Source organism: Pan paniscus, chromosome 1, assembly GCF_029289425.2.
Source record: "Pan paniscus chromosome 1, NHGRI_mPanPan1-v2.0_pri, whole genome shotgun sequence".
NCBI classification, from domain to species: domain Eukaryota; kingdom Metazoa; phylum Chordata; class Mammalia; order Primates; family Hominidae; genus Pan; species Pan paniscus.
In genome coordinates, this window is record NC_073249.2 from 132,116,547 (window position 1) to 132,136,749 (window position 20,203).

General features: G+C 39.9%; 2 protein-coding genes across 10 annotated transcripts in view; one reads left to right on the forward strand and one right to left on the reverse strand.

Annotated features, from left to right (window-relative positions):
- The window catches only part of CNN3 (calponin 3), a 30,302-nt gene extending 19,641 nt beyond the window's left edge, over positions 1-10,661 (forward strand). For both annotated transcript variants that reach the window (XM_003808448.6, XM_024928081.4), the window contains exons 2-7: positions 4,097-4,218; positions 4,433-4,499; positions 5,363-5,500; positions 5,836-5,952; positions 8,106-8,252; positions 9,540-10,661. In XM_003808448.6, coding sequence (XP_003808496.1) covers positions 4,097-4,218; positions 4,433-4,499; positions 5,363-5,500; positions 5,836-5,952; positions 8,106-8,252; positions 9,540-9,881 — 933 coding nt within the window. In that variant the 3' untranslated portion in view covers positions 9,882-10,661. The remainder of the gene's footprint in view (positions 1-4,096; positions 4,219-4,432; positions 4,500-5,362; positions 5,501-5,835; positions 5,953-8,105; positions 8,253-9,539) is intronic.
- Positions 10,420-20,203, reverse strand: part of SLC44A3 (solute carrier family 44 member 3) — a 76,899-nt gene continuing 67,115 nt past the window's right edge. For 7 of the 8 annotated variants that reach the window (XM_034931585.4, XM_055115843.2, XM_034931582.3 and 4 more), the window contains 3 exons: positions 16,349-16,486; positions 15,099-15,335; positions 10,420-12,799 (listed from right to left, as the gene is read on the reverse strand). In XM_034931585.4, coding sequence (XP_034787476.1) covers positions 12,695-12,799; positions 15,099-15,335; positions 16,349-16,486 — 480 coding nt within the window. In that variant the 3' untranslated portion in view covers positions 10,420-12,694. The remainder of the gene's footprint in view (positions 12,800-15,098; positions 15,336-16,348; positions 16,487-20,203) is intronic. The other variant, XM_034931592.3, reaches the window with a different exon arrangement.

The window sequence follows — 20,203 nt, forward strand, 5'->3', positions numbered from 1 at the left end:
GATTACAGGCGTGAGCCACCGCGCCCTGTCAGGAAGAGTAATTTTTAAGTAAATTAGAGTGAAATTTCCATGAAGTATTAATGAGGTAAGTTTAAGCAATTATTTTAAGCTAACTTTCTTTTGTTGAGAGAAAGAAAATGTCAGCATTTTTCTGCCAGATGTTGAGAAATTAAAGCTTTTTAGATGAAAATAGTAAATCATTTTTATTGGCCAAAGATTACTTTTTAAAATTGCTCTCAGTTCCTTGATTTTAAAAGATAATGCTGTTTAGCTGGCCTGACTGCATAAAGCTCACTTACTAGAAAAATATTCGAAGTATTTGGATAGGAGAATCCTGTTGCTCCTTTACTTAAAGGAAACCCGTAGCCCAAACCAACAGTTATTTGATGTGGCTGCATTCCTAGTCTTAATTTTTAATTGATCATATGGGGCTTTGAGTTTTGCATGCATGTACATACGAATTTCTTCTGTGCACGTGGTCATATGGTAAGTCTCAAGGACAGCATCACCTGTCCAGAGCTCCCCACCACAACCACTCATTGGTAGAGCCAGGATTTGAACTGAGGTCCATCTGACTCCAGTGCTCGATTTTTCTATCTCATCACTTCCTTGACAAGAACTGCCAACAGAGAAGGTGAAAACTTCTTACTGGGATCTACTAGGATATTTCAAGTTAGGTCTGTAGTCACTTCGTGGTTTGGGGCATGGCACCAAATCTGTTGGACACATTTTGAACAAAGGACGCATAAATATGCTTTTAATGTTTTTCTGCTTAAATATTAATTGATGTCATTTGGTATGAGAATTACCATCACCATCCTGTGAAATATCCCAAACTACTCTAACATAATTTTTCTCTACATTTGAAGAAACGAGAAAATACTTCTTCAGTTTTTTATTATTTAACCAAATTGTGTAGATAGCTGAGAGTAGGAACGGACCTAGTGCAGGCATCCAGTTTAGACTTCCTCTTGGATCGAGAGAAGTTACAGGAACTAACCCAGGCCCATAGCAAAGATAGATGGAGCCAGGCATGGCGCCAAGGCAGAACTCCTCTCACCCTAGCATATTATGTTTTTCTTCAGATTGATCAAAATATATCTCCTAGTTGAGAACGCCCTCACTTTTGGGAAAAAAAAAATCACCTTACAATTAGTATTTGCTTTCCATAGTTAATGCTTGAGGAGTACTCTTTTCTCCTTTTCTTCTTTGCCTATCCCCTTTCATACCACCACCTCCAGTTTATATAGTGAGAATTTATTTTTCTAGGCACCCAGAACAAGACCCCAGTGTAAAAATGTAGTCAAGACTTAAACGTGTCTATTGGCTGGACGCAGTGGCTCACGCCTTTAATCTCAGCACTTTGGGAGGCCGAGGCAGGCGGATCACCTGAGGTCAGGAGTTCGAGACCAGGCTGGCCAACATGGTGAAACCCCGTCTCTGCTAAAAACATGAAAATTAGCCTGGCGTGGTGGTGTGTGAATGTAATCCTAGCTATTCGGGAGGCCGAGGCAGGAGAATTGCTTGAACTCGGGAGGTGGAGGTTGCAGTGAGCTGAGTTCACGCCACTGCACTCCAGCCTGGGTGACAGAGCAAGACTCCATCTCAAAAAAAAATTTTTTTTAAATGTGTCTGCCAATTTTTGTTTTATTTTCTAAAAGTGCCATAAAAATGGGTTTATTTGATGTGTTGGAGCAGATATATTATCCAAGAATATTTATCTGAGGTATAATAGGAGTAATGGAGGCAGGGGGTGGTGGCTCATGCCTGTAATCTCAGCACTTTGGGAGGCTGATGCGGGAGGATTGCGTGAGACCAGGAGTTTGAGACTAGCCTGGAAAACAAATTGTATTTAAGACTGTCTTTTATAAACTAACCTCCAGGCCAGACTTGATCCATGAAACACTGCAAAGTTAGTCGTCTTAATATGAAAATATAAACTTACTGGATTTTCTTCTGTAATTCTGGTTAAGTAAATCTACAGTTTAAATCAATTATCCATTATTCTGTCAAAGCTGTAGAGCCATTTCTCCAACTTGGGTAAAGGGTGCAAAGGATCAAGAACTGCCATCTCCCTAATGCCACAGTAATTTAGTGAAATCATTTGCCCTCTCTCAGTCAAAGCAGAAGCTTCATGCCTTGGCGTGGCGGGGAGGGGAAAAGAGGCCCTGAAAACAGCCCAGGAGTGGTCTGATTATGTGCCAGGGGATCTCTCAGGCTCAGGTGCATGGTGAGCCTTCAAGAGGGGGACCTGGAATGTAGACATTTCCACCTACTTGACCCGGGAAACGGGATGTTTTTCCTACCTTGAGAAGTTAAAAGGCTGTTGTGGCTTTTGATGGACACAAAAAGGAACTGTGATCAAGTGTACACTTTGAGTCTGTTTTTTAAGACTCAGCGTTGGTTTTCACTGTTGGGTGACTTACAGGTAAGCTGTCCAGGTTCGTAAATGTCTGTCCTGATCCTGGTGATCAGGCTCTCTCCCTTGGAAAGGACCTGAATGCAGTCCACAGTCCTATATGCTCTGGCACTATGAACCTAGGGCATTTCCCACAGTTCTGCTTGGTTCCTCCGTGAGTGGTGTAGACTGGAACTTGTGGGACCTCTTTGTGACTAAAATGTCAAGATGCCATTTCATTTCTTCCAATGATTAAACCTCCCTATGTCTTATGGACACAGCAGACATTTCTACCTTCATTCCCATTTCCAATGATGTAATTGATTCCCAAGCTCATGATCTCCATCTCCTGAGCATTTCCTATGTATACTTGGCATTTTCACCAGTGCTGAATGAGAAGACAAATGATACTGGATCTTTCCTTCTTCCCAGCTGTGGGTTTTTTTTTTTTTTTTTTTTTTGGCGGTGGGGCGGGAGATAGGGTCTCACTCTGCTGCCCAGGCTGGAGTGCAGCGGTGTGATCATGGCTCACTGTAGCCTCGATCTCATGGGCTCAAGTGATCTTCCTACCTCAGCCTTCCAAGTCACTGGGATGACAGGCATGCATCGTCAAGCCCAGCTGAATTTTTTATTTTTAGTAGAGACAAGGTCTCTCAATGTTGTGCAGGCTAGTCTGGAACTCCTGACTCAAGAGATCCACCCAGCTCAGTCCCAAAGTGCCGAGATTACAGGTGTGAGCCACTATGCCTGCCTCAGCTGTGTTCTCCATAACCCTGATTGACCAGCCACTTTAAGGGGACTCCAGGACAAGGGATAGCTTAAGAACTTGGGCATGTGATTTTTTTCACAATATTTTGTTTAAATTTTATTTTTTCAATTATTTTAAATTGGGGTCTGTGGTCTTATTAAAAAGGGATCTTTCAAAACTTATGTTTAGTAGTTTTACCATGTATAATAGCATAGCATTTGTGTTGGTAAGTTGGCCTTTATTTTTGAATTCTGCAAGTAAAAAGTTAAACTTTCTTTTAGTTTTATCACATGTTTGGGTGTCGGGTTCAATTCTAGATACTAAGAATCTGAATGAACTAGATGCCTTTCCTGCCTGTAAGAAGTCTAATAGGATAGAGACTACATAAACAGAATTTAAATATTGTACAGTAATTAGTACTGAGGAAAGTGTGTGTGTGTGTGTTTAGTATATAGTGTGTATTTGGCTGAATAGAAGGCAAATACCAGAACTTTCCAGTCAACAAAACTATTGGAATGTTATGTATTGGCCAGGTGAGATACTCTGTAAAATAACTGCATGTGTCAGAATCCTTTCCCCAGCTTTTTTTGGAATAGGGTGATTAATGACTTAAACCTTAAAGTTTGAGTGCCATATTGTAACATACCATTAAATCCTTGTCACTTCCTGTGGATCATGAAATCTGATGTCTCTTGATTGATGTTCTCTCCTTGTCAGTCCCAGCCTCTCCATGTTCTGTTCAAAATTTTGTATGACACTGTCTTCACCAAAAATTTGTTATTAGTTACTGAAGTTGTAACGGTTAAGTTTGCCATTGAGCTCTATTGAGTGTCATTTACTACACTTCACAGCTGTGGTCTTAATGGCTAGTGAAAGCAGAGCGCGTTGTGAGTTGGCAGTTTCTGGTGCTTTTGTGAAATTCTTCTAAAATGAGTTAACCTGTATTTCAGATTGCTTCCAAGTATGATCATCAGGCAGAAGAAGATCTTCGCAATTGGATAGAAGAGGTGACAGGCATGAGCATTGGCACCAACTTCCAGCTGGGCTTAAAGGATGGCATCATCCTCTGCGAGTGAGTTACAGCCCTCCAGAATCTGTTTCTGCTCTTCCAGTTCTTTCCACGGCCTTCTCTCTCACTCTCCTTCTCAGCCCAGGATGTCAGACCTTGATATTCTACAGATATCTTTAATGCTTTCCCTTACTGATGCTAAAGGGAGCAACTTGATATTTCAATCCTTGTTTTTGTGTGCCAGTAAATAAGATGTCTCTCATATTTTTCTTTTCAGACTTATAAACAAGCTACAGCCAGGCTCAGTGAAGAAGGTCAACGAGTCCTCACTGAACTGGCCTCAGGTAACAGCCAAACCAACCACCTCTGGTTCTAGTTGGTTGCATTTTATGTAGTGAAAACTTGATTTCAGGTTTGGTTTTTTCGTTTTGTGTTTTTTTTTTTTTAACTTTTTGATTACGGTTTTTACATAGACATTGTAGCAGAAATTTGTGCATATTTAATTTTTTGCCCTTTTGTAATGGTTCTGTAATTACTTATTTAACTAGTTCTGTAATTATTACGTTTAGCTTAGAAGTTTTCCTATATTTAGTCTGTGTACATTCAGGGAAGGACTTGACACAGCTTACACAGAGAAATGCAACCCAGACCTTAAGGATAAGGGAAAAAACAAGGCATTCCACATAACTAACAGTGGACTGCAGAGCACTGTATCAGACATAACCTTAGTTCATGAGTGTGTATGAGTAAGGAAAATGGGATACTTACTGGTCTTGAACATGTGTTTGGAGATATGAGAGAATGAGTATTTAGTAACCACAAATGTATTCTGAAATTAAAATAACACATAATGAATTATTTATTAGTATGAGTAATTATATACCTTTTGACAAATAAAATTCCAGGCCTGGATAGCTCTGATACAGAATCCTTTTAAAATATATAAGGAAGATCTTGCCCATAAAAACTGAAAACACGTAACTGCTTAAAAATATTAAGACTGTGATGTGACCCACAGTGAGAGACACACTCTCTTCTTGCTCTTTCCTGTTCCAGAGAGAGCCATGCTTAGTACGTATTTGGTTGAATCCTTGTCAAACAGCTTTCTGGGCGGCATCTTATAACTGGTTATGAAGACTTGGAATTCTTAGAAATTATGAATGTCAATATTTAGCTCCAGAAATTATAAAACTCTTCTTCTTTATAGTTGGAGAATATTGGCAACTTTATTAAAGCTATTCAGGCTTATGGTATGAAGCCACATGACATATTCGAAGCAAATGATCTTTTTGAGAATGGAAACATGACCCAGGTTCAGACTACTCTGGTGGCTCTAGCAGGTCTGGTACGTACATGTCTTTAATGGCTGGTTAACAGATTCCCACCACATTGGTGATGAATTGCATCATTGCTCTTTCATGGGGGTTCAGACCAGGTGGGGCGGGGCCTGTCTCTTCTGTAATTAGTAGCTTTGTGGAAAGGCTGCTGACATCAGCTGCATCGTACTAGATAGCTTACTTAGAACACTCACATTTCAAATGATGCAGTATATTATTGAACAGCCTTAAATATTTTTTATCTCTAGTTTGGGCCCCTTTGTCTATGAACATATCATTTCTTTGTTGTTCCTTCTGTGAAACTCTGTTGGCCTTTTCAGTTAGTGTGCATGTTTCTGTCTAGGCTAAAACAAAAGGATTCCATACAACCATTGACATTGGAGTTAAGTATGCAGAAAAACAAACAAGACGTTTTGATGAAGGAAAATTAAAAGCTGGCCAAAGTGTAATTGGTCTGCAGGTAAGTAATGTGGTGTTGCTTATTCAATTACTTATTCAATATGATTAATTCTCTCCATGCAAAATATTAAGCCTCTCCTAAGAATAGATAGAAGTACTATAGTACTGGAGGGGGGTGTAGTTTATACAATTTATATCTATTTATAAAGCCCATAAGACAATGATAATTTTTTAGAGGAAACCTCAGGTATGCCACCTGACTTGACAATTGTTTCTCCAGGAAATGAAAATTTTTAATTGCATCATATTGTCTTTTTTTTTTTTTTTTTAAAGAAAAATACACTTTTAAATTTTTTATTTTATCTTTTTTTTTTTTTGAGACAGAGTCTCACTCTTTTGCCCAGGCTGGAGTGCAGTGACGCGATCTCGGCTCACTGTAACCTCCGCCTCCTGGGTTCAAGCAATTCTCCTGCCTCAGCCTGCCAAGTAGCTGGGATTATGGGAATGAGCCACCATGCCTGGCTAAGTTTTGTAGTTTTAGTAGAGATAGGATTTCACAATGTTGGCCAGGCTGGTCTTGAACTCCTGACCTCAGGTGATCTGCCCGCCTCAGCCTTCCAAAGTGCTAGGATTACAGGCGTGAACTACTGCACCTGGCCTGTTTTATCTTTTATATATAGATGGGATCTCACTTTGTTGCCCAGGATAGTCTCAAACTCTGGAGCTCAAGCAGTCCTCCTGCCTTGGCCTCCCGAAGTGCTGAGATTACAGGCATGAGCTACCACACCCAGCCAGAAATGTACTTTATAAATTCCTTAATGTTATTGACCAAATTAGGCAATTTTACACAACCTTAATGCCAAAGTCACTTATTTACAGTACCAAATCATGATATAGCAGCCAAGCCCTGTTAGAATTTGTCAGTTTAAATTCTTCTGAAATACGTAGTTCAGATGTTTTCCTTCTCTTCATTGTTCTCTTCATTGGTCATGGAAACGTCATTGCTAATTCCCCAAATGCTGTTGGCTTTACTCTCCAAAAGCCACTGTACCTGCTTGATACAGTGCCCCTTTCTACTGAGTCTGTGCAAGTTAGATTTATTTTTACACAGTACAAAATTGTATTGGTGGTGAGAAACTGGAAACCTAAATTTCAGAACAGTAGTCAGTTGGTTGAATTACAACTCCATAAAAGCAAAGTGTAATGTAAAATTATACACTAGAGTTTGAAAAGATAGGTTATGGGGGAAAAAAATCAGATCATCAAATACTGTGGTCAGTATGGATTTTTAAAATTAAAAATGCACATGTTTTTGTATGTATTTGTATATATGTGCATCTATAGATATATACATAGACACATAGGTTAAAAAGCTAAAAGGATATTCACAAATGTTGACAGTGAATGGATGGTGGTATCACAATGATTTTTCCCCCCTCCTTTTTGCTTATATGTGTTTTCTGAATTTTCTTCAATGAACAGATTTTATATTTAGTAATAAAGATTTTCTTTAATCTTATTTTTAAAGAAAAAAGATCCAACATCAGAAAAGTGTGCCTAACCAGTGGAACAGGGTGTAATGGTTGGTCCTGAAGCCATACTGTTCTCAGTGGGGAAGAAAAATTAATTATTGTTTCCCTGAACTTTGCTGAGTTCAAATTCCTCATTCCACCTTTCTCCAGCTCTGTCCAAGGACATGGGAGTTACAGGAATAAAATGTGGTTCCTTTCTGGAGAAAATGTTGGTGATTTTGAAACTTTAAAAAGCCCTTGTTAAGCTCCCAGAGAAAACACTTGGCATTTGCTTTCACATTTTATGTAAAACATTCCTGGAGTAGAACAGCATATTGCTTGGCCTAGGATTACTTCTGTTGAAATAACCGAAGCTGGTACCTCTTAATTTGGTTATCTGGGGAAAGAGTAGCAGAGGAAATTATTCTGCCACTGTAATGACTTTTGGTGTGTCAGTCCACCTGCTAAAGTGTGTTTAATTCTTCTATGTATGAGGTTTTATCTATAGTGACTTTAAAATTTTCTTTTTAAAGTTAGCACTTGAAATTTGTTTGTAGACACATAGAAGAGTTGACTGGAGCCTCAGCTCAGTAACTTGTCGGTTGTGCCCCTTCTGTCTTTTTGGTAGCATGGAAAGTTTTGTTTGTGTTGTATATATTGTTGACATCTGATAATTTGTGCAATTTTATTTTTAACTTAAAAGATGGGAACCAACAAATGTGCCAGCCAGGCAGGTATGACAGCTTACGGGACTAGGAGGCATCTTTATGATCCCAAAATGCAAACTGACAAACCTTTTGACCAGACCACAATTAGTCTGCAGATGGGCACTAATAAAGGAGCCAGCCAGGTAAGCAATACCTTTTTATACTTGTACAAGAGTACACTTACCTTATTTTTATTAACCAGAAGTTTAAAGTAGGTATTTTTTGTATAGTTTATTTAGAGTATATTCCTTCAGGAATGTGGACTTTGCTGGGAAAGCAAAATAATCAAAAGACCTTTTCGATAGCAGCAAAAGCATGATGTGTCTCGTGGTTTTTGTTGGCAGTTAGAACAGCTGGCCTTTCTACCTAGCCAGCAGAAAAAAAGATATGTTTATTACAGTGTTCTTGCTCCAAAATCCAAGTAAAATATTGCTCATTTAAATGCTGACTTTTTTTTTTAAGGAGCCCTTAATTAATAGGTAAAATTACCTGGTGTTCCACTAAGAAGGATTTAACTAGCATTCCTATTAGATGTGTCAATATAAGGAGATGGAAATGCAACATGGTGAAAATACCAGTATACCACATCCAAGATAGAAATATTTCCTTGTTAAAAATAGATCACCAGCACCTCAGAAGGAAGTTCAACAACCATTTGAGAACAGACAGGTCTCACATCCAACAACAGCTGGGATAGGGTTTGAAAAACATTTTCTTACCGAGTCCAAGGGAGATTTATCAAACTTTGCCCTTATGGAACACATCCTACCGGGTGTGGCATTATGTCTCTCATAGCTGCCACTCACGTTTACTTTTCTACCCACTCTGAACCTGGAAGTGTGTGCTTGATGTAAGTAGAGAGATGAAGTATGAGTTACTGTACTCTGAAAAAGAGGGGAGTGGCTGTGAAGTGGCTGGCTCTTCTGTATCTCAGCCTTTTGAAAAGACTCAAGTCCTTAAGATCTGCTCAACATAGTTTCTGTTGAATATATTATAAACTTTTGAAATTGGTAACCCAGATAATGTATGTGGTCCCCATGGGCATTCACATGGAACTTTCTGGTGTGGAAGCATTATGATTTCACATTCTTTATGTCTCATTCTCTCTTAAATCCAGAGTAGGTAGTAATGTCTCCATTTTGCAGTTTGAGAAACCTAAAGCTAAATTTACGTGTTTGAGGCCACATAGTAATTTTATAGCAGAGCAAGGATTTTGAAGAAAGGTCTCACCTAGCTCAAAAGCCAATGAATATTGCTTCATGGAAGTGATTCGGTATCAGGATATTTTGGTTAAGCTAGCTTTACCCCTGAACCAAATGAAAGTTCATGTATTACTGTTCATATTCCATGTGAATTCTATAATTTATAAATTATTCACAAGAATAGATTCTAGCTGCTGTTTTAACTTTTATACTATATTCTAATACCAGGCAGGGATGTTAGCACCAGGTACCAGAAGAGACATCTATGATCAGAAGCTAACATTACAGCCGGTGGACAACTCAACAATTTCCCTACAGATGGGTACCAACAAAGTTGCTTCCCAGAAAGGAATGAGTGTGTATGGGCTTGGGCGGCAAGTATATGATCCCAAATACTGTGCTGCTCCTACAGAACCTGTCATTCACAACGGAAGCCAAGGAACAGGAACAAATGGTTCGGAAATCAGTGATAGTGATTATCAGGCAGAATACCCTGATGAGTATCATGGCGAGTACCAGGATGACTACCCCAGAGATTACCAATATAGCGACCAAGGCATTGATTATTAGATCCACACAGAAGGAGCTCAGTATTTAGTCCTTTGTTTTTATTCAGTGAGAACCAAGCTAGCCTTGAGTAATTTTTATCTTGTCTTCCTAAAACACTATTAAGCTTATTGTACTTTTAAGAAAAATTGCCTTACGTACATTCCTTTTTCCTTTTTCTGCCTCTTCCCTCAATAGTTGCCTTTTAGTGCTGTAATAGTTAAATCCTACAGCATAATCAATAACTCGCATATGAAGTAAAAAGGAATACTGTGAAAGGGGAGTACTCTTGTACAGCCAGTTCTTTTATGCAAAAATCTATGCATTTTTACAATCTTATATTAAACTGGTATTTTCAAACAATAGGAAACTATTTTTTTTTTTTTTTTTTACAGTTTAGTATATCTGGTTTCTACATGGAAGACTAAACTCATGCTTATTGCTAAATGTGGTCTTTGCCAACTAAATTTAAGATGCAGCATTTTAGAAATTTACATATCAATGTTTCTACAGTATTGTTTGCTAATTTTTAAATAAAGTCATGATCAGTGTGCATTTGTGATTATATGTGTACTCATTCTCTTACCTAGCGAACAAGATCTTTTCAGAGTGGTGTTTCTAAAGGAGCATGTACAAAAGTGGCCTGTGGACATTTAGGCCTGGGTGATGCATTTGCTCTTCCTGTTTGTGCCAATGTATCAATGTAGAGTTGCTCTGTTTTCTTCAACTGTATTTATTGCTGCATTTCTCAGCATAAACTTATCCCATTGTATTTTTTATAAATAAATATTTTTTTTGAACTTTCATATGAACCACAGGCTGATTATTTTCTGGCTAGCTTCTAGATAGGTAGGGTCAGATTTTTTTTTTAAGTACCTTTTTCCTAGGTACTGTTACAAGGTACATTAACATTTTATTTACTCCACACAACACTGCACTCTATGCTTAAGGAGTTGAGGCTTAGGAAACCATTACACATAGTAAATGACAGAATTCTAATCATTTTCTGACCCTTGCTTATTTCACTGACTTGGCTGGCCCAGATTCATCTTAAATTCAACTTGGAATAATCTTAAAATCTTTAGGAATATTGACAGGAGGGGTGGGGAATTTTCCTATCTTAGGGTAAATAAACATGAATAAGAAACATGCTAGGTCAGCCATAGGATGTGCTGCTTGGTAATAAGCTAGGGTTTATAGTGAAACATAAACCTTCGGTCCTGACAGAGGGAAGGACAAACAATAGCTAGGTGTCATAGTGACAAAAATGCAGTCACTAAAAGAAAATTAGTAACTCACACTTTCCGACATTGTCTCAGCCAAGCCATGTCTTCTAATAGGATTGGCTCTATTAGGTTTGGGGGCGAAAACCGTCTTGTTTTTTGCTGAGAGATGAGGAGTATATACACATGGTTTGATGAGCCCACAAAAGTGAAGGCTATTTGCTCATCATTCCACAATGACTAGGTTTAATGCTTCTGGGAAACTGCTTGTAAAGGAAACTATTGGAGTCAACCTAATTCAATGGTGGCATTTAAGAAAAAAGTCATTGCATTTAAAGTAGACCTGAGTTCTAAGGCTTTCCTTGTCACCTTTGACTCTTCAAAGTTCAGGGAAGGGAAGCCTTATATCACACTACCTGCCCTGCCATTTAAGTCAGATTGATTCCCATGAGGCTGCCAATCAACATGTTAAAATGTTTCTATTTGGTTAGAGTTTTAAAAACGAAAAGCTCTTCCCCTCACTCCCATCTACATAAATCTCTGAGGTCCAGGCAGAAGTATTTTTAAAAATCTGTCTCCAGGTAATTTCTCAGGTGGGGCTGTGGTTGAAAACCACTTCTTCCAGAATGTCTGCTGTAAGAGGAGTGCTTGTGTATCAGGAGTTTGGATAAATTGTGTGTGCCATCATGGAATGTGATCTGGTGGAGAGACATAACAGAAAGTGGATTCACAGTCATATCAGAGAAGAGCATGGAGGAAAAGGACAGAAGAGAGGGCAAGTAATGCTGCTCAGAGGCATTGCAGAAGCATGATGCTATCAGAGCTGGGTTTTGAAGAATAAGTAGGAGTTTGCCATTAGCAAAGAGGAGGAAGAGTATTCAGAAAAAAAGGAAGAGTATGTGCACAGACTAAATCATTGGTTACACTCCTGCCTCTCCTGTACATGCCCAGTTCAGGTGGTAGTTCATGTTAGAGTATACAGTTTTGGCTTTTATTGTCACCAAATCTAAGAATTGTACTTTGAAAAGTTAATCCATTTAGCATATTTCCAGGATTGGATGAGTAGGGAAGTATCCTACTCTGTATAAAAGCAACTTTCCAAGCTGGGCATGGTGGCATGCCTGTAGTCCCAGCTGCTTGGGAGGCTGAGGCAGGAGGATCACTTGAGCCTAAGAGCTGGAGGCCCAAGTGAGCTATGATGGCACCTGTGCATAGACACTGTACTCCAACCTTGGGAACATAGTGAGATGCTGTCCCTTTAAAAAAAAAAATTCCAGAGATTTCTGCTAACAAAATCCTTATCTTAAAAAGGTTTATTAGTTGTGCACTTACAAACTTACCTCAGTTCTTACATAGTGTACTTTGTAAGTAGATGCATATAAACATGGTTTTAGAAGAGTTTTTCTGTCCTAATTTGTACAAAAATGGTAAACTAATATAGTTGCAGTATTGTTACCTGGTCAAACAATAATGACAAAGACAATGAGGAAGAATAGGGTTTATTAGGTCTTTTTAAAAAAAATTCACTAACTTTTCTCTAGTGGTCTCGTCTTCTATTCTGTAAATGGCTCTTAGAAGGAAATGTTTTCCAGGTACAGATACCTAAATGGGTATCTATCTCACAATGGCCTGGAGTTCTGTTCCCTCCTCATTCCTTAATGAGTGCTTGTCCTGCTGTGCCCTTGCATTGTTTAATTTGTTGCTCCTTTTTACGAAACTCTGAAAAACAAAAGAACAAGTTAGAATAGTATTATGTGTCTGTACTGTTGATAATGTAGGGGCCGAGGGAAAACTTCTCCTTTGCCCTCTGACGGTTTGCTGAAGAATTAACTTACAAAAGGCAGATTAACAGGAGAAATGGCATATAAATTAGCACAGGGGAGAATCACAGTGATTGTCTAAATGGGGTACAGATAATTCTGTTTTTGGGAAAGGGAGATGGGGAAGTGTGGATGATTTTATGGGGGTGGTAAATTACTTTTAGGGGAGTTTAATGAGCTTGAAGAACACTTAGTGGCTGGGAACAAAGTCTGTTGGGCCCACAGGACAGTGGTTTATGACAAAAGTCTGTCCAGGTGTGTTGACTGAATTTAGTCTTTGTTTCTGCTATATAAGTCCAGTTAATGGAAAACTCAGGGAAGGGGCCAGAGGTGGTTTTTTTTCTTTGGTGGGTCTGGACTTTAGGCAGATAAGGGGATTTCATTCAGATGACAGCTTCATCCTGTGCTTTGGGAGAAGGTCAGAGAGTTCTTGAGGCTTCTTCAGTTCAGCATGTCAAAGTGCCATATTATGGAGTATCAATTTCTGAGTCCCAATGATAGCCATTTACAAGTTCTTGGCCTTAAATTTCAGATAACTGGATCCTTAAGAAAGTTTCTTCTGTTGAAAAAACTATTTTAAGGGGTAAATTTCAAGGTGGATTTTTTTGTGGGGGGAGGTGGTGGAGACGGAGTCACCCTCTGTCGCCCAGGCTGGAGTGCAGTGGCGCCATCTCAGCTCACTGCAACCTCCACCTCCCGGGTTCAAGCGATTCTCCTGTCTCAGCCTCCTAAGCAGCTGAGATTACAGGCGCCTGCCACTGTGCCTGGCTAATTTTTGTATTTTTAGTAGAGATAGGGTTTCACCATGTTGGCCAGGCTGGTCTCAAATTCCTGACCTCATGTGATCCACCTGCCTTGGCTTCCCAAAGTGCTGGGATTGCAGGCGTGAGCCATAGTGCCCGGATTTCAAGGTGGATTTTTAACTGGAAAAGTAAATCAGGGGATGGAGACCTGGCTAGCTACATACCACCATCATAAGCACTTTCCTTAGAGTACATACAAATAAGTCAATAAACAAGTAAAAAGTAAAAATTGTATTTTGGCTGAGTGCGGTGGCTCACAACTGTAATCCCAGCACTTGTGGGAGGCCGAGGCAGATGGATCACCTGAGGTCAGGAGTTCAAAACCAGCCTGACCAACATGGTGAAACCCCGTCTCTTCTAAAAATACAAAATTAGGCGTGGTGGTGCACGCCTGTAATCCCAGCTACTTGGGAGGCTGAGGCAGGAGAATCGCTTGAACCTAGGAGGTGGAGGTTGCGGTGAGCCGAGATTGCGCCATTGCACTCAAGCCTGGGCAACGAGCAAAACTCTGTCTCAAAAAAAAAAGTAAAATTTGTAGTTTATGTTTTATATGGAGAAGGATGAGGATACATTAATTATAAATTGTAGAAGTGGTTCTTAAAAAATTGAGTGCCTGCTGAACCAAAGAGTGCATTAAATGCTCTGTTTAAAGCTAAAAGGGCTTTAACACCTAATTTTTATGGCAACAGAATGAAAGAAAAGTATGCAAATATCATATAACTCAGACAAGGAAAAGAGATGAGACATCATTCAGCTGTTAAAATATCCCTGTCCACCCAGGATAAGGCAAATAAGCAACAACTGTGTTGCAAAGGCTGTTGCAAACAGCTGCCTGCTATTTCCAGATATAAGCAGTATGGGCGCTCCGCTGAGGGTGTGGCTTTTCTCACACTGGTGTGCCTGGGCTAATAAAGGGCCTGAGAATTGCAGATCTGTCAGTACTGGCACAGAGGAGCACACAAGTGTGCTGTCCCTAATATAGTGGGTATGAACATCATGCTTGGAGATGCAAAAATGCTTTAGAAAAAGATCAACTGTTAAACTTCTAGACCACCCAAAAGGCCAGATCATGCCATGAGCACCAAAGGGACCTGAACTACTGTGTTCAGGACATCTTCTGCCCAGGGTAAGAAGTGCTGCTGCTACTTAGGAATCCATCTGATCAGCATTCTTGTTCAGCTTCACTTCTTCAGGGAGAAGGTTCTCAGAAAGGGAGGTGGGTTCAGCCTTGGAGAGTTCAGCGCAAATCCCACTTTCAGGCCCTGGGGTAGTAGAAGCCTCAGAGGCCTCTAGAAGAGAGAGGCTGGGTATGAGCCTCTTTCGTGTGTGCGGCTTTACAAAACTTTCGAGATTGCGAGCATGGAGATTGCAATTGGAAATGAAATGTTTGCTTACCAGAAATTCTTGATCCATAAAGTAGGGCTTTTCTGACGATCCATCATTTGTTTCCAGATCAACAGCAAAACACAGGAAAAGTGCATCCAGCACAGTTTCAAACACAGATAAAAAACTATGGGCTACTAAGTAGGCAAAAAAAGCTACCAATAACAGAGGGACTGCCCACACCTGGAATGCCCGATTGTAGTTAAAAGCCATGAGTCCTCCAAAAACAGTGAAACACACCACTAACACCTGTGCAAAAGAAGAGTTTGTTGAAAATCTTTATGAATCAGTTGCTTAGATGTTTTTGTCAGTTACAAGTAATGGTTTAATATACGTTCCTGTGTGCAACGTGTGTGTGCACTATTGTAAAGAATGCTTGTCAGAAATTTTGGCAGAATGAAACAGAGGAAAAAATGAAAAGCTGTATCAAAAGGAAACCCAGTTAATGGCGAGTAGGAAGGTTATATGTAATTTTATCTGTGCCTAGCTTTTGTATTTATATAAATGTAATAATATCTCACAAGCTTTTTATTCTGCTTTTTCACTTAACACCAAAATAAGCCTATTCACTTTAAAACTTTTTTTAGAAACCATCCCTCTTTCTTTTGAGACAGAGTCTCGTTCTGTTGCCCAGGCTGGAGTACAGTGGTGTGATCTCGGCTCACTGCAACCTCCGCCTCCCAGGTTCAAGTGATTCTCCTGCCTCAGCCTCCTGAGTAGCTGGGATTACAGGCACCCGCCACCACACCTGGCTAATTTTTGTATTTTTAGTAGAGACGGGGTTTTCCCATGTTGGCCAGGCTGATCTCAAACTCCTGACCTCAAGTGATCTGCCTGCCTCAGTATCCCAAAATACTGGGATTACACGTGTGAGCCACTGTGCCCAGTCCAGGTTTCAATACTCTTTCCATATATTCTTAATGAGAAACCCACAAACATTCATTTTCTGAGATTAGTAGCATTTTCATTTTAGACCTGAAAAAGAGGGAATCAGAATGGTAGAACTGATCACAGGTAAGAGAGTAAGACTAGGATTAAAATTCTGGCTCTACCTATTGTAGTACCCTGGAAAGGTTATTAAACCTTCATTTTCTCTTCTGCAAAGTAGGGATACCTCATGGGATTGAGGATTAAATGAGATAATGAAGCACAGCACCCACTATAGTGTAAGTACTCAAGAAATATTTTTCCCTTTCAAACCAATTGTTGTATGGCTTAATTTTCAGAATCCCAGGCTCCTTTATTTAGTCAAGATATCTCACCTTTCCTAGAAAAATTATGAAGTCTCCAAAGCAGTTAATAGATGTAAAGTGACTTGAGTTCTTGGACAAGATTTTGAATGCATCTTTTGCTGATGTACAGAAATCTGTCCCATTAATAGCAGTTGTAGTATATGCATTCTGAAACAGAAAAGAATTGTTTAAAAGATAATCCTTATAACAATTGTTTTTAAGGCAATATATTAATACAGAGTGTTTGCAAACTAGTTACAATAAACCTCTCTCTACCCATAACAAATACCATTTTCAAAGTCCTTTCCAGTCTGATTATATCCATATATATTTTCATATAGTTGCAGCAAATAGAAAAGATAAATAGGTACTTATGGTTAATATGAATGTCCCACTACAAACATGTGGAAATGATGGGTAAAGCATAAGGGTTTTATTTGCTTGTTTTGAGACAGTCTCACACTGTTGCCCAGGCTGGAGTGCAGTGGTGCCATCTTGGCTCACTGCAACTTCTGCCTCCTGGGCTCAAGCGATTCTTGTACCTCGGCCTCCTGAGTAGCTGGGATTACAGGCGAGAGCCACCACCCTGGCAATAAGTTATTTTTTAATGCACAATAGAGTTTGAGGGCAAGAAAGGAAGTTTAGGTACCAGAAAGCAAGCGGGATCTAATGGTTTGTGAGAGCTGAACCCAAAGGTGCAACAGGCATGCAATTAGGCCCTTGCTAGGGAAGTGAGCTCCTTCAACAAATTCAGGATTCATACTCAATTCAGCCTCAGTCAGCCATTCCAGGAAGGTGGTACAGAAATGCACTATGTGCCTAAGAGTGTTAAAATTACTGGGGTTTTGCAAAGGCAAAGCAACATCGCCACCTCCCAGGCCAGGGAATAGAGGAGTCCTACAGATAACAACCCTTGGAGAAGACGAGGAGCTCACAGGAAAATTTTATAGAGGACCCATGGAAATGAACATCACAACAAACAGAATCTACCCTGAGAACAACCTGGAAAAAAAGTATTTAGGGAGGTATGTTAAAGGTAGTAAGAAAATAGTGAAAGAAACAGTGACCTTATAGGAATAAACAGAACAGTATGAAAAATGAAGAGGCAGAGTAGAAAACAAATTGAATAGAAATTCTAGAAATAGGCCAGGCACCGTGGCTCATGCCTGTAATCCCAACACTTTAGGAGGCCGAGGCGGGAGGATCACCTGAAGTCACGAGTTCAAGACCAGCCTGAGCAACATGGAGTAATCCCGTCTCTACTAAAAATACAAAATTAGCCAGGCATGGTGGTGCATGCCTGTAATCCCAGCTACTTGGGAGGCTGAGGCAGGAGAATTGCTTGAACCCGGGAGGTGGAGTTTGCGGTGAGCCAAGATCGTGCCATTGCACTCCAGCCTGGGCAACAAGAAACTCCATCTCAAAAAAAAAAAAGCTAGAAATAAAAAATATACAGTGTAACTGGTATGGTGTCATGATTATATATCTGGCTTTTTTCTTTGTATAATAAGCATTTTTATGTTACTACATGGCTTTTATAATTTTAATTTTTAACGCATATTCTGGGATATACATATGTGCATGTGTACGTGCATGTGTGTAGCTGGGACACGTTGACTGTTTCAAATGTTTTGCTGTTATAAACAACTATGCAATGAACTCTTGATTTCCTGATTTTAGATAATTTCTTAAGCATAAATTCTCAGAAACAAGATTACTATATCAAAGACTACAAATGTGTGTGTGTGTGTGTGTGTGTGTGTGAGTGAGTGAGATTATGTTCACATGAGACGATTTCTCAGGTTATTTTTTCCAAAATACCTTCCCCTTATGACTACATTTCAAGACCATTTATGTCTCTTGAAATCTTTAAAAATGCTACTTGCATTGCAGATTACAACAAGAATTTATAACTTTCCTGGGAAAATACATGAGAATACTACCTGCTTGGGTTGTTGTCATTCCTTTTGGTTTGGATAAAGGATGAGAGTTTTTTATTTCATGATATGCAAATTAACCCTTTTGTACACCCCTTCAGACACATCGTAAGGAAATCAGTGTGGAGTCTACTGCAGTAATCAGCCTCCCATGGTGCGGGTCCTAATAGAGTAAGTGGAAGAGATGAAGACCACTAACAAGCATAGGGTTAAGGGAGCAGAATTAACTGACCCAATTTACCAAACTCCCTCTTCAAGGCCAGCAAGAGAAGAATGTTTGGTTCTTAAAGACAAAAGGCTGGGCCAGGCACGGTGGCTCATGCCTGTAATCCCAGCACTTTGGGAGGCCAGGGGTTGGGGCAGATCAAGAGGTCAGGAGTTGAAGACCAGCCTGACCAACATGGTGAAACCCTGTCTTTACTAAAAATACAAAATATACATATATATGTGTATATATATATATATAGCCAGTCGTGGTGGCACATGCCTATGATCCCAGCTACTGGGAAGACTGAGGCAGGAGAAACGCTTGAACCCGGGAAGCAGAGGTTGAAGTGAGCCGAGATCGCACCACTGCACTCCAACTTGGGTGACAGAGCAAGACTCCGTCTCAAAAAAAAAAAAGACAAAAGGCTGGAAACCATATCCCTGATAGGGCACCATGCTTGCCTTAGAGATTTTCAGTGAGACGTCAGATGAATTTCCTGCAAAAAGAAAAAAAAAAAAGTTCCACAAGGAAATTTTGGTTTTGGACTTACACAGAATGTGTGTGAAATTTGCTTTGAAAATCTCAAACCAGCTGTTGCTGGAAAGCTGTTCCAGTTTGGGGGCCTGAGTCTTGTGCAGGGATGTGGAAACTCATTTACTCATATTACTTAACTAGGCATCTTCAATCATCTTGGGTTTTCAAAGCCCTGATGACGAATCTATTCATTCATCCTCAAAGCACATCTGTAGGATGGGTGGGTGAAGAATGGCCTAATTGTTCTTTTATAGACTGGAAACCAAGATCAAGGGCATTTCCCCCAGGTCCCTTGGTGAATCCATGAGACAGAGACCGTTTTATTTTTATTTTTTTAATTCTAACCTTCTGGACATTACACTATCAATTTTCATTAGGAAAAATTGCTATTTAAACGCATGGTGGTTACGGTAAGCACAGGCTCTGTAGCCAGACTGTCTCTGTGCTCAAATCCCAATTCTACCACTGACTAGCTGTTGGTCTTGGGCAAATGATCTAACCTCTCTAAGACCTCAATTTCCTCATCTATAAAATGACTTACAGCACCTACCGCAAAGGGATGTTGGGAGGATTAAAGAACCTACTCCCTGTAAAGCACAGAGAAAATGTGTAATAAAGAGTGGTTATTATCATCCAGACATCACCAAAGATGATCTCATTTACAACTGGGAACACAGAGGCAACTCTTTAAGCACCTGAGGAGGTGTGGCAGGGGCCTGTAGTTGCTTTACCTGTAGGCTTTAATCCCTCACACCCACAGGGATCCAGGAAAGGGCTTTTTAGACCACCTGCCAGCCCCCAGCATCATCTTACTTTGTTACAGCAGCTCCACCATTGCCGCTCAGCCTCTGTCTCTGCCTCCTCTCTTCATTCAGGCTGTCTCCAGCCCACCACCCCATCACTTCCCCACTCTAAGCTTCCTAAAGTGCTTCTTGCTTCCCATGGGGAAGCACTGTTTTTGTGGGGACTTCTTTTTCTGCAGATCACTGCCTCGTATTTAATTTAGCACCATCTCTCATAAGCAGTAAAAACAGATTTTGCTCTTTGGCTAAAATGATTAAAATTTAAAAAGGTATTATACTTTCTCATGCATGTGTTGACTCCAAAGAGTTTTGGGGCCCATAAGCATTTATCTTTTCTTATGTATCAGGCCCACTGAAAGAGGGCATTAAAAGCACTCTGATAGAGAAATTATATATGCCTTCC